Source organism: Salarias fasciatus, chromosome 11 (assembly GCF_902148845.1).
Source record: "Salarias fasciatus chromosome 11, fSalaFa1.1, whole genome shotgun sequence".
Lineage (NCBI taxonomy): Eukaryota > Metazoa > Chordata > Actinopteri > Blenniiformes > Blenniidae > Salarias > Salarias fasciatus.
In genome coordinates this window covers 17,757,701-17,771,503 of record NC_043755.1, presented here as the reverse complement: position 1 = coordinate 17,771,503, position 13,803 = coordinate 17,757,701, and the positions used below count along the sequence as shown (strand labels likewise).

The 13,803-nt window shown below is 43.7% G+C and overlaps 1 protein-coding gene across 2 annotated transcripts in view; it reads left to right on the top strand.

Moving 5' to 3' along the window:
• The window catches only part of deptor (DEP domain containing MTOR-interacting protein), a 30,312-nt gene that overhangs the window by 10,761 nt on the left and 5,748 nt on the right, over positions 1 to 13,803 (top strand). For both annotated transcript variants that reach the window (XM_030102833.1, XM_030102832.1), the window contains exons 5-9: positions 2,860 to 3,038; positions 7,691 to 7,873; positions 8,830 to 8,967; positions 10,817 to 10,887; positions 11,057 to 11,161. In XM_030102833.1, coding sequence (XP_029958693.1) covers positions 2,860 to 3,038; positions 7,691 to 7,873; positions 8,830 to 8,967; positions 10,817 to 10,887; positions 11,057 to 11,161 — 676 coding nt within the window. The remainder of the gene's footprint in view (positions 1 to 2,859; positions 3,039 to 7,690; positions 7,874 to 8,829; positions 8,968 to 10,816; positions 10,888 to 11,056; positions 11,162 to 13,803) is intronic.

Below are 13,803 nucleotides of genomic sequence, written 5' to 3'. Positions count from 1 at the left end.
AATCCAACAAAAACTGCTACTTTTTAAACCGTGATGGCTTCGTCACACACATTCTGTCTGCCAGAAGGTGATTTATCTGTCTCGACTAGGTGGACCGTCCTGAAAGCCATCGCTGAGCTCAGCAGTAACGCTGGAAACGGTGAAAAAGCTTTGCTGCTTCGCTGCCCAGACCTTTATAATTAACTAGTACTTTATTTGTTCAGGCCAAATAAACCAGCCGTGTTAAAACAAAGATTTACCCTTTATGACAGGTGGTGTCCTCCATTTATTGCCTGGCAGCAGTTCCTACGCAACCAGTGGAAACTCCGGCATTGTTCTGAAGGTGCTGCTGATATCTATACAGTGGTGGGCCGTCAGGGCCTGCAAAGCCTTCTCTGCTGGCCTAAAAATGATCTGAATTACAGACTGATGTAAATTATATTTTGTCCATAAATAATTAATAAATGATTCCAAACGTATGTTCCAGTTCCTTTCATAGTTTTCCCGTGGTCGCGCTGCTTCCAGACATGTTTTTTTCATATTAAATCATTTAACCAATCAGATTTCAGGCATCATCTGTTGCTAGGGTCAAAAAAATCTGCCCAAGGCCTTCGCTATCTGTTCCTGATGGCGCAGTGAAGTAAAGTGAAGCGTCAGACAGCTGCTTGAACCAATCAGACAGCTGCTTCAACCAATCAGACAGCTGCTTCAACCAATCAGACAGTTGCTTCAACCAATCAGACAGTTGCTTCAACCAATCAGACAGTTGCTTCAACCAATCAGATTTCGAGTTGGCGACTCAGCGCCTTCTAGCTTCCAACAACAGCATATCCAGTCCCTCTGATTTACATTCACCAAGAGATACAGTAGGGGGCGGTATGCACCTAAGTTGTTGGTCGCCTACCTCAATTATTCCAAAGAAGAAGAAGAAGAAGACCTGAAGAGAAATAAAACTTAAAGGTATAATACAACATTTTCTCGAAAAGACGAAGCCCCACGTCTGTTACTCACTTTCTGAACAACGCGCATACGCCAGACCATCCGCCCGGCTCTCCTGCTTCTCCCAGAAAACGCGGAAGTGTACGAGCGCGATCTCCTCTTCTCCGGCGTGCACGGCTCTGTACAGTTTCTGCGATCCGCCTCGCTCATAAATAAAGCTTTTTTTTTCCGAAACAGCTACAGTTTCATTATGTCAGACTCGCCATCGGTAAGTACGAGCTCAGAAGCTCACCGGCTACATAAACACTCTGAATGCGCATGCGCAAAAGGGAGAAGCTGATTGGGCGCAAGCACGGAGAACCGCCTTACGAAAGCAGCTCGTCAGAATGATTGACAAACAGACCCACCAATTATTTAGGTGATCCACCCGGAAATCAAAATGTTGTATTACACCTTTAAGCCAGAAATACCACAGGGCAAGCTGGACTTTAAGCTCTGGCTTTATGGAACTGAAACGCACGGATAATCTATATGACAGAGCAGTTGAACTATTTTTGAGGAAGGAAAGGAGGATGTATTTTGTTTTCAAATAATCGGGATTTTGGTGAGTAAAATGTTCCTGTTTTCCTAAATAATATTACTGTTTTATTAAGTTGTTGATGCTGATTGTATGTGCACAGATGTAGTAGGAGAATTGTGCACTTAAGCAAAGGCATTTATTCTGGCTGCACAAGTATCTATCGGCTGTGCAACAACTCTTTATGTGCATAACTGCATAATAAGATTTTTTTTTGTAGACAAAATAGTTATTGAGAGGTGGATTGGTTCAGGCGGATCTGTTCTGAAGGCCTTAATGTGAAATGCACGGTCCGCCACTGATATCTCTATATATATTTCCCAGCGTGCTCAATTCGACTCTCGACTCCAGCAGCGAAGCCGCAACAGAATATTTCTTGTGGAGTTTAAAAAGACATTCATATCATCTGAAACAGAAAGTCAAATGTTTTTCTTTTCTCTTCTGTCAAACACATCCAACAAGTTCTGCTGCTGATCGTCATTGATACATGTTTTGACATGTTCAGACGCGACACAGGAGGCTCTTTGTTTCTTACGTAACATGCGTGGCTCTCTTTACATCTGTCTGTAGTGTGTGTGTGTGTGTGCGATGCGTTTGGGTGTGAGTGTGTTTTTTGGCAAGTCAGCAGTCCTTTTATTCCTTTACAGCTGTGACTCAGTGGGTCACCTGGTGCCGTCCAGAGGAGGCCGCTCCACCCACTTAATACAAGCCTTTAATTGTAAAGGAGCAGCAGGACGTTTAAAGTGCAAAACATGTTGACTAAAAATAAAGGAATCATTTGGGTTTGACCAGACGGAGCCAAGCCTGTTTGTCTGTAGTGAAGCATACCTAAAAAAATATTCTTACAATTACTTTGTCTAATCTGTTAGATTTAATGTTTCAACTTTGAGGAATAACATGAATTTATATTCAAGAGTCCCTCAATCCTTCACTTCCGTGGCTTTAGTGCTAATCTGGAGAGAGTTCTTCTGCAACATTTGTATTTGGCTGCAAATTAGCGAGTGGAAAGAAGCAGCGCTGCTGGTTTGGAAGACTTTCTCTGTTGGAATTTCCCTCTGAAGGAGGCTCATTTTCAGAAAAACTCCAGTGTGGGCTGTTGGACGGTGAAGTCCTAATATTGGGTCACATCAAGACTGTCATGCTGGGAACAGTCCTGAGAATGGCTTCTGTTTTACCAAGACTAGGCGTGCATTGGATCAATAGCTGCAGATGTAATGAGAACAAGCAGTTATTGGAATGGAAACACGAACGTAAGGGCGTCGCTTGACTCGCATTTGAGCTGTTTTTTTACACTGTAACAGATTATAAACTGGTGGAAAATCAAGCAGATTCCAAATGAAAATTTGCTGTTGTTCTCTCCACAGGCTGATGAACACAGAGAACAACCTGTTACAGACCCGGGAGGAGGAGGGCGTCTCGTACGAGCGGACACTCCTGGCCTCGGAGTTCATCGACTGGCTGCTGCAGGAGGGGGAGATGGCGACCAGGGAGGAGACGGAGCAGCTGGGGAGGAGGCTTCTGGAACACGGCATCATCCAGCACGGTGAGTGAAGACTGTTTGCTTATATTACAAGCAACTCTGAACAGAGGAAAAAAAAACAACCAAAAAGCAAAGTTCACATAATATTGGATAACACTGATTTAACTGAGCATTTTAAACTACAGGCGAGCAGACGAACTTTCAAGAGCGTCCGATTGTTCATTTGGAAATCTGGTCGAAGACTAGAAGTGCAGCCAAAACAGATTGACGTGTGCAGTTTATAGTTGTTTAAAGACTGATGGGCATTTTTATCAACAGATATATATATATAAAAAAATCAGCTGATTTGCCTGATTTGATTGCGTATGTTAACAATATTAACTCTCTCAGCAGTCTTATCAGTTTTTTGCGGTTCAAGATAAACACACCTTGAGTATATTCCTTTTTATAAACAACTGACAGATGTATTTATCCAAGGAGCATGTAGCTGCACAAATCCCATAAGAGGTGGAGCAGACCAAACGGAAAACCTGAAGGAAGTTACTTAATTGACGTTTTTATTTGCTTACAAGTTAAAATTTCCATGAAAAATTCAGATTTGATGCTCGGTGCAGAATTCACACAGACGTCATCAGGTCTGTCGTCTCACACTGTCTTCATGACCAGCTTCAACAGTTTCAACAAAACCTGACTGTGAGCCACTCTGTTGATAGATTAATGGTCTGTGAATGATCTTGGGTGACGGTGAGTACTCCGGGCCCCCCCCCCCCATTCTCCTTCTGTATGCGAGTCCCAGCATGTCTGTGATCCCATCATCCTGCTGGATAACGCTGCTTTCTAACCCAGAAACCCCCTCATTTATAGTGTCAGGGTTGATCTGGTGACTCCTGAATCTCACGGCTGTGATGGGTTTGTTGATCTACAGGCTTATAAACTGATGTCAGTTTTCAACAAATAGAATATTCATCTTCTAGCTGAAGTGTCTGTTGATAGTTTGAATAGCAGGCAGTTTATTTAAATCTTTAATTTTGCCTTTCTGTCAACATGTTTCGGCCTCTTGCATTTGACACCAGAAATAGCTTAATAGCTCCTGTAATGAGTAGCTGTAAACCTGAAAAATGGCCTAGTTTTGCTCCTAAAACTCCCGAGTGTTGGATGGTGGCCGTGGGCCCGTCTGAACGGCCTCACATGATTTGTCACACTGGGTGGGATTGTGTTTCACTCCTCATGACTCCCCACTCCCTCCATCTCCCGGGCTGACCTGACCTGGCCCAGGAGTGACCGATGGTAATAAAGATAAGAAAAAATGTGACCTGAATAGGTTGAGGTCAACAGGGTGCTGTGACCTTATGACCCAGCAGCCATGCCTGTCGTGCTATCTGTCAGTGTGCGATACTCGCTCTCTTGTTTCATGTGTTTAGTTTCCCTTGTTGTGTCTTTACTAACAGATTGCTTTTCTGATATCGATGGATCAACTGCACTCAGAATGCGTGAAAATATGATAGATTCATCCATCTTCTACACTTCTTTATTCAACTCAGGGTCGCGAGGTGCTGAATCTGATCCCGGTCGAGGGTTGATTGCAGGGCCGGTGCAAAGGGCAAAGACAGAGAGACAGACTCCCACCAGAGACCTTCGTCACAGAGCCCTCAGTTCGATATGGTTTGATATGGTTAGTGCTGTCTCATAGTGAACAGTTAGCGGGTTCAAATACGGGCCAGTGGCGTTTGCATGTTCTTCCCATGGATTTTCCGTGGATAGTCTGGTTCTCTCCCACATTCCAAAAAACATACATGTGAAAATGAAGTGTGTATGGTGTCCGTCTCTCTGTAGACATTTGTTATAGTGTTAAAAAGTTAGTCCTGCACTTGTTCTCCAGCTAAAACCACTTTTCAAACTTCAGTACTTCTCCTCTGTGTGTAGGTGAGATCTGACATGTTTTCTCCAGGCTTTAGCACATCTTTACTTCACATTATTAAGTTGGATGACTTAAAAAAGTAATTGCGTCTCTTTGATTGCTCTAGAGTCTGTTAGGAAAACGTATTTGCCTCTGGATGTCTGGAATCGTCCTTTGAGTCTGTATCTGCCGTCGTTCTCTGCTGGGCGGACAGCAGGTCCCTGACGGTTGCCGTCTGGCTCTTTCCTGACCAGCAGACGTGGATCCTGCTGGACTTTCTGGCGAGTCACCGTATGACATGAAATTTGATTTGATGCCGACGTCTCTGATTCACACCCATGTCTGATTAGATTAGACTACATGCTGCAAACAGGCCGCATGGCCTCGGCGCATGAGGTTTCATTAGATTAGCTCATGGAAGTATTGCAGCAAAGTACACAGTGCAGCTATTTCTGATTTTTATCTTAGAAGTAATGATCATTTCTGTTTTTTTGAATTCAGTAGACCTAGCAGCTGAACATGAGCAACATAGTTCTAATAGGAGCCATATGGCCGGTGTGTGATAGCGACGTCCCGAGGAGTGGATTACACAGCGAAGTATGAAGTATCAATAATAGAAATGCCACTGCTGTGCACTATTGTTGCCAGGATTTCTCCTATAAATAAATGAAACAGACCATTCCCTGCAGGGAGAGGAGAAACGGTGAGCGATGGGGAGATGGATCGTCACGTGGAAGTCCTTTCTGCGGCAGCTTCCTCTCTTCTGCCCGAGCGCCCCCTCATCACGCCGCCTTTCTCTCTTCCTCTCACCGGCTTCCTATCTCCCATCTCTCAGGGTCTGTAGTCGAGCTGAGCATCTCCAGGGCCGAGGAATGTGGCGCTATAGACACACACACACACACACACACACACACACACACACACACACACACACACACACACACACACACACACTGAGCAGCTGTGTGTGTGTTCTCGCTTGGTTAATGTAATACAGAGCCTGACCTGCTTCCTGCAGGCCTCACAGAGACTTCATAGAGTGGCCTGCCCGTGGAGATGACTGCTCCAGTGTTTCATGGATGATATGTAGAATTCACACTGCGTACATAGTTATGCATCCTCGTGCTGCACTGAGGGGGATCTCTTTAAATAATTTATCTTTATAGGTAATGGCCTCACCGGGCCTCGGTTCCCCTTAGAAACCCAGTTTTAAAGGCGGAATTGACCTTCATTCCCACTGTCCTCGCTCTCTCTGCTCACACACTCATATCTACACTGCATGTCTGCTGGAGGAATCTGTTCTGTTTGGTCGTTTTGTTTACTTCAGAGCTCTGATTGTTTTTTCTGAAAGAGATTATAGAGGGCAGAAGGTGTATTTGCATCCACCAGACTGTTTACACCAACCCTTTAGCTTTCTCTGCTCCTGACATGATATCCTTCTTCACCTTCTCACTGTTTCAGTTTATTAATTAGAAGAAGATTGAGATACAATATGAACTGTACACCTAAGCTTTCTTACTGGTAATACATAGAAGTAATTGTAATTCTTAATAAAAGAACTTGTGGAACCTCTGAACTAAATTAAATTCAGTCTAACTGGTAGTTTTTTGCTGTGGACGCTGAGGATTTCAACAACAATGACGCGATCAAACCACAGTAACTTGAAATTATAGAGATTTTAAATATCTCCGTTCCTCAGTGATTTCCGGATTAGAGTCAGGGCTGTAATTACTTTTCATCCTTATTGCTGTTGTGCTGAAGTTTGGATTCACATGCAGTTTGAGAGAAAATGATCCCACATAGAGCAAATGAAGCACTAATGATCCCCCCCCCCCCCTTCCCCGTTTGACGAAGGGAAGAGAAGCAGAGCGGGGGAAGCTGCAGGAGCAGTTCGCTGCCAGTAATCGTCTCCAGCCTCCGTCTTTATCGAGTCCCAACCGCGTCCAGCCGCTGATCAGACGCCATGTTCTGCAGGGTCCTTCCCCCGGCTGCTCAGCGCTGGCTCGGCAGAGCAGACTTTCGTGCATGAAAAACACTTGGATTGATTGTTTTGGGAGAGAGATTGCGTTTATTTAAACTTTCTTCTGTATGAGTGGGTTTGATGAATCATGCGGAGATGATATTACAGCACAGCTCCTGATGAACACAGTCCAGGCTGAGCAGCCTGAGGAGAAAGCAGGTTTACTTACAAAACTCTTACATAACCAGATGTATGAAACTAGATTCCACTCATTTTTCTAATGGAAATAAAGAAACGTCTCGCTTATAAGATTATCAATACCCAAGAAGCAGGTTAACAGACTGCAGAAGACATCATTGAGGGTTGTGTAACAGTGCGATTACTCAGCTCACCTTAGAAAAACTTTAATTAGTTTTTATTGCTGAATATTACTGGTGATTCAACAGGTCTGTGTGATTTCATTTCACCTTGACCTTCAGTGTGTCAGATTTCATACGGCGTGTTGTGACTGCGTGACGTGCCTTATCAGCCGGGCAGCGGGGGTCAGGGCTGTCGGTGGCCGGGGAGTGTTTGCTCATTGCAGCTGATCTCAGCCCAGAGGACAGTGTGTTCGTTCAGTGTTAGGAGCCGAGGTAAAACGTGACGGTGCAATTCCTGCACCTGCAGATGAATAGATGGCATCAAGGTCAGATTTTTTTTTTGGGGGGTTGAATTTTTTTGTGCTGCACTTCCAGGACCCGGTGTCAGGCAAAACAGGGAAAAAAACAACATTGTATGTCTGAATATTGTCCTGTGTCTTCATAAATGCAGTCAAATATCAGAAATCTTTTTTTTTGTGTGTCCATTTCTCTTCTTTAGTAACCAATAAGCACCACTTTGTCGACGGGCCGCTCCTGTACCAGTTCAGGATGAATTTCCGGCGGCGGCGGCGGCTGATCGAGCTCCTTCATGAGCGCGGCCGCAGCATCCCCGAGAGCCACGACAGCCCCTTCTGCCTCCGCAAGCAAAACTCCGACGGCAGCAACACCAGCTTCCTCTCAGGTGCCATTCCAACCCCAAACCAGTCACTCATGCAGATCTTATGAAACTACTGTGTGCATCATTTGTGTGGCAATTATTTCAACAAGGCGGACCACGCTGCCTGGTTGCAACAAAGAAAAAGAACTACCATTAAAAATGATAACTTAGGTCACCTCTCTACCCCGACTGGACTGGAAATACCAGAAAAACGAAATCAACTAAACAAAAACAAGATCAGGACATATTTAAATTATCAACACTACTGAATGTGGACTTTTAGGGAAGTAATTTGATATTTTGTCAAGTTGTATCATCATTATTTATATTTCTGTGTTTAGTTTTTGGCTTCATCCCATGATAAAGTGTTACAGTAGCATTAGCTCCATTTTTCTTATCTTTCATTGACACGCATCCGAATGAACTCATAATAGTTTCAGTAGTTGTTGTCCTCGGTGGCGTCTGCTTCATGAAGATAACAGCGCTGTGCTGTTTGGGTTATTATACACAGAGAGACGTAGCAAAGCGGAGCAGAGATGTAATAAAGAAAGTTAAGCTCTAGACTTATTTTCCTCACTCTTTCTCCTTCTGAACTTAATAAAGGCCACTTCGTCTTCACCGCAGTATTTACAGTATCTGGGTGTACATTTTTTTTTCTGTGCCTGTGATGCTCCATTATGATCTGATGTTCAGCTTGGAGGTAAATTATCGAACAAATCCGATTCTTTGTCAAAGAGGCACATTTAATTCTCGAATAAGATGTCAGAATTTAGTTTTTCAAGTGGTAAGACATGAACAAAAAAAAAAGGATATGTTTTATTCAAACAGAAAAGCAGACATCTGGTCATTTTGTGAGAAAGTACTCTTTCTCAATATTTTGATCTTATGTGGAAAAAGTGGATACATTACCTGTGAGTAAAACTAATGTTAGAATAATCACTTTATGTCTGTCCCCGTGTTTTTTTTTTTTCCTGTTTCAGTGAGTCCCACTAAAGAGATTAAGGTGGCGATTGGCGTCCGCCGGAGCAGCATGAGCAGCAGCTGCGGCAGCAGCGGTTATTACAGCAGCAGCCCGACGCTCAGCAGCAGCCCGCCTGTCCTCTGCAACCCCAAGTCTGGTAGGGAAACATCGATACGGTCTGCTTTGAGAAGTTATCAGAATATGTTCTGTTTTCAGGTACTTTAAAAGCATTTAAAGGGTGGAAAGCAGTGCAGTGCATGTAGATCTGCTTCATTCTGCTTAAAACTGAACGAAGAGATACGAACGTCGTGGAGAAATGCAGCACAGCTCTGTGATAACATGCCTTAACGTTAAAGTGTAGATTTGAATGAATGAGTAGAATATTTGGTGTGTGTGTTTCTTTACGTGGGTTCCTTTGATGTGCAAAAACTCTACAGAAGCCTCTTTGTACCAACCGAAGCCCCCTTGACATGAGCACTAACAGACACAATGAACAGGAAAGGGAAGACACACACACTCACACACACACACACACACACACCCTTAAACCCTCTCCGCTTAAGAGAAACCTTTGAAATTGTGTGCCTCACTTGAAAATGTCACATATAAAAGATCTGATGACGTCTCTGAAAATTGCTGGCCTCTGATAAGAGACGGGCATGACAGATGATGAAGCATTAAAGTGAAGCTGTTAGCTGTGTGTAATCAGATCGGGATTCCTGGAGAGATTATAAAAAAAATGTCCCAATCAAGTGGATGAAAGCTCCGGCCCGCTTCACTTTCTGAGATTAAAGTGCTGCAAAGAGCTGAAGTAAGCTGTCAAGCAGGCCCACATTGTCGAGCATCCGCAGGCTTAGTGCCTGAGGAACTCGCTCATTTCATCTGATGCAGTTGCAGAAATCCTCACAGTTTAGAGGTGCTGTTTCTTGTCTGGCTCACATTTGTATGTTGGATGTAATCGCCGTTGTACTTTAAACCCTGCGTGCATGCAAGAGGTTGAAGTGTTCATCCACGCTGCTTGTTTCAGACGTATGAATCAGAGCACACGCCTGGTTCTGGTTTATAAATCTTAATGGCTGCTCGCTCTCTGTGGAGCTGCACATGTTCTACATTTAGCCGTATATCAACTTACATTATCCACACATGCCTGCAACAAGGATTTGCTCCGTGGAAGAATACGTACAGCTTCGTGTTTATGGGAGTCACTTTTATAAACTGCTTGATAGCGAAGTGCTATTAAAGATTAAGTTTAATATTTAATGTAAAATAATGGCTGCAAGAGATTGCATGTTCTCCCTGTGCATGTGTAGGTTTTCATCCATTCTCCCACAATAAATGATTCCCTCCGTATTAAGTTTGTGTGCTGAAGGAGAATTTAGCAGTTGTGTTTGGTGAAACATCAAACTTCAGGATGGAAACGGGTAAATTTAGTTACTAGTTTTACTTGAGTGACATTATTTAGTCGATCTTAAACTCAATATAAACCCATGAAAAGTCTATACTTTATAACTTTTGTATTATATATTAATCCTTTCTTATGGAGGAACGCTTTAATGTATACGTTCTCCATACCTGGTCTTGAAGCGTTCATTATGTCATCCTAGTCGTCTTTGTTTTTTTTACAGATTCTCACTGGTTTGTAGACGAGCAGGGATCTGAAATCCCCTCCGTGGTCCGGTTGATCCCTGAGTAGAGCCATGTCTAAGTGAATAATAGGGGAAGTTGGAGGAGGGGAAGGAAAGCTATACTGTTTCAGGAAACTGTGAGCCTCCAGACTCTGTTTGCACGTGACCAACATTCACGATTTTTACACTCGCACAAACCGCACGTTCAACCAATATGGAAGTAACAGCAGAAATGACTTATGTAACAGGAGTGTGGGGGTGTCTGGTAACAAAGATGGTTCCAGATGCTGTTTGTGATGTAAATCAATGCACCACATCTGGTTGTGTTCCGTTGAATTAATGCTATCTAACCGTTTTGTGTTTTTTTTTTTTTGTTAACAGTTCTGAAGAGACAAGTGAGCCCAGAAGAGCTGCAGACACCAGGAGGACCATTTATCAAGAAGACATTCACTGTAGGGGACACACACACACACACACACACACACACACACACACACACACACACACACACACACACATACACACACACACACACACACATATTTTTGTCCTCGTTGACATGAATCCTTCTTTTTTAGTGGACACGGGACAAAAACACTTACAATAATCTTCGTCCCTCAGATTGTGGGCGACGCCGTGGGATGGGGATTCGTGGTGCGAGGCAGCAAACCCTGTCACATCCAGGCGGTGGACCCCGGCGGTCCCGCGGCTGCTGCCGGTATGAAGGTGAGAGCAGACGAGGTGGGATCGTTAAAGGTCTGCCAGCTCAGGAAAGCTTCCTGCATCCTGTCGGTCGGGCTTCCTCCCTCGGTTAAATCTGTGGAAAGAAAGTGGCGAGCTGTGGCTGGGGGGGGTCGATGCCGCCACTCATTTGGTCAATTGACTGGAAAGGAGGTATGGACAGAAGGGCGCCGTTAATGAAGAAGGCCGGGCTGAAAGAAGTGAGAGTGGAGCTACAATCCTGTTTTGTTGTTTTAGTTTAGTTTTTTTTTTTTTTTTTTTTTTTTTTAAGTTTTTTTTGTTTCCTGCAGAGGAGCAAAGAGTAGCTGTAAACAGACCAAAATGTTTTGAGAAGGGAAACAAATTCAGGGAGCAGAAAATGTTGTGAGTAATGGTGGCTGTGCCGCCACAGCTGGCATGACGGTATGTCAACAGAGTGGCAGCAAGGAATCCTGGGAATGTGGAGCGTAGCCACTTTGAGCCACAACATGGAGAGAGCAACAGAAAAGAAAAAAGGCAGGAAGAGCCACAAAAACAGACTGACAAGTTGTAATGTTTACAAGATTCTAATGTGATGCAGAAACTGGAAGGCAGAAAGATGAAATGAAAGTGATTATTGGATTTGTTGAAGTTTAGGTGGAGTTTACGTAATTTAAAGATTGAGGTGAAAGAGAACTGCTGCCGTTTTCACATTAGCACATGGAAGTGGGGGCATCAAAGCAAAAACCCTGGAGGATGAGGAAGCAGGGAGCCGTAGTGTTGACACTGAAAGAGGAAACGGGCACTTCTGTTTTGGTCATTACCATGGAGACACCTCGAGGTTCGGGACAGTCATAAATATTTGTGGATTTGTTTGTCACAGTGAGCAATTTAGTATCGCAGACCGGTACACATGTAATCAACCCAGGAATCAAAAGAGCAAAGGTTGACGAAAGAACATGGTCCATTAAAAAAAAAAAAAAAAAAAATCAAGGCTCATAACCACAGCAGAGTAGATGAGATAAAGAGACAAACTGGCAACAAACAGTCCGGATGCATACAAAATATGTCTGTTTCCAGTAATTCTGTTTGGTGAAATCATCATCTGATCCATTTCATTTCAGTATAAATGAGGTTTTCATATAATTCAGAGCTCTTGTGGGTGCTGAGTGATGTTTACAAACACAAAGCTATATTTTTACCCAATGATTATGTCTGATTAAATTCCTGTGTGCAGCAGTGTGTGCTACAGCTTCAGCACCTCCGGCCAAGACGCTCCCTTTGCATTTCCTAGAAAGTTACTCTCGTTTCACCTTTGCTGAGTAGCTTCAGTGATACGTGATTACGCGAGAACCCGATTCACAAAAACGATTGGCACGCTGTCAGGTGTTGCCGCTGCCGTCCAGGCAAAAAGCCAGAGGAAAAACTCAGACCCATTGAACTCGCAGCATGTTGTTTTTCTTTTTCCAGCGCTCACTAACGCCGTCTGCCCGTCTTTTTCCATCACACAAAGACACACATCAGCATCTTCCTCGCCATAATGGATCCCAGCACTTATGTAACTGTCCAATGCATCACTCTCCGAGCCACTTCTAATGCACTTTTAAATGCCTCAGCTACAGCAGGGTGTCTGTTTGTCTCACTTTGTGCGCCTCGTGCTGTGCGGTTGTTCTTCCACACCGTTGCGTATCGGTACACTGTGCAGTGCTGTAATATTTCCACTATATGGATGTTGATAGATGGATGTAGGCTTCCTCTATTTGAAAAACGATTTGATGTTTTAATGAATTATTCAAAGCCTGAGCGGAGAAAGAATTGCAGCACTTCATAAACCAGATCTAGTTTTACTGTCCCCTCAAGGCTGCCGGGTCTCCAGAGCCATCAGAAACAACAAGTTGTCTATTTTGAGAAGATAAAGGTATTGTAGCGAAGGTTTAAAAAAGACTTGGTTGTTCTAAGATATGATAATGGAGCCTTTTGGAAATATTTTGCATATGGTTGTTGAAGAAAGCTATATAGATGTCTCAACTTCCATTTATTTATTTTTCAAACACATCTAAGTGTAACAACACAGAAAAATTAAGTTGTACAGTGAGAAATACATGATGGATTGAAACTGTAGAGAAAGACTGTGACGTGCATCCAGTACAAGGCGGAGAGGAGTCTGACCTGCTTTACAGAAATAGCCAACTTATGGCCCACTAATGGCCAAAAAGCTGAAGGTTGAACTGGAAGTGGCAGCGAAGAAGGTGCTGAGAATGTCACTGATAGTGATCAGTATTGACGGGAGTGAAGAACAGAACAGCGAAGGCTGAGCAGATTAGAGATGAAGCTAGAGACGCCAGGTCGAGAATATTTGGAAATGTTCTGCAGAAAAGAGGGTGGATTTGTTGGAGAAAAGATGGACGAACACGACAGTGGTTTTGACTGCTTCCTTCACATTACTGTATATTTAACATGCGCTGTCCGTACACACCTCCAGTTTGTTTAATGAGAGAGCTGTTTACCCAGGAGACCTTACTTCAACAGACGTGCGTCTAACCAGGTCAGAGGTCGTCCATCACCTGAGCGCTTTTCTTTTTCTTTCCTGCGTTGCTCGCAGCTGCAGGTTAGACGTCTCGGCACGGCCTCTTCACGCGCGCTGTTTATTCTGCCTCTACATCTTTTCT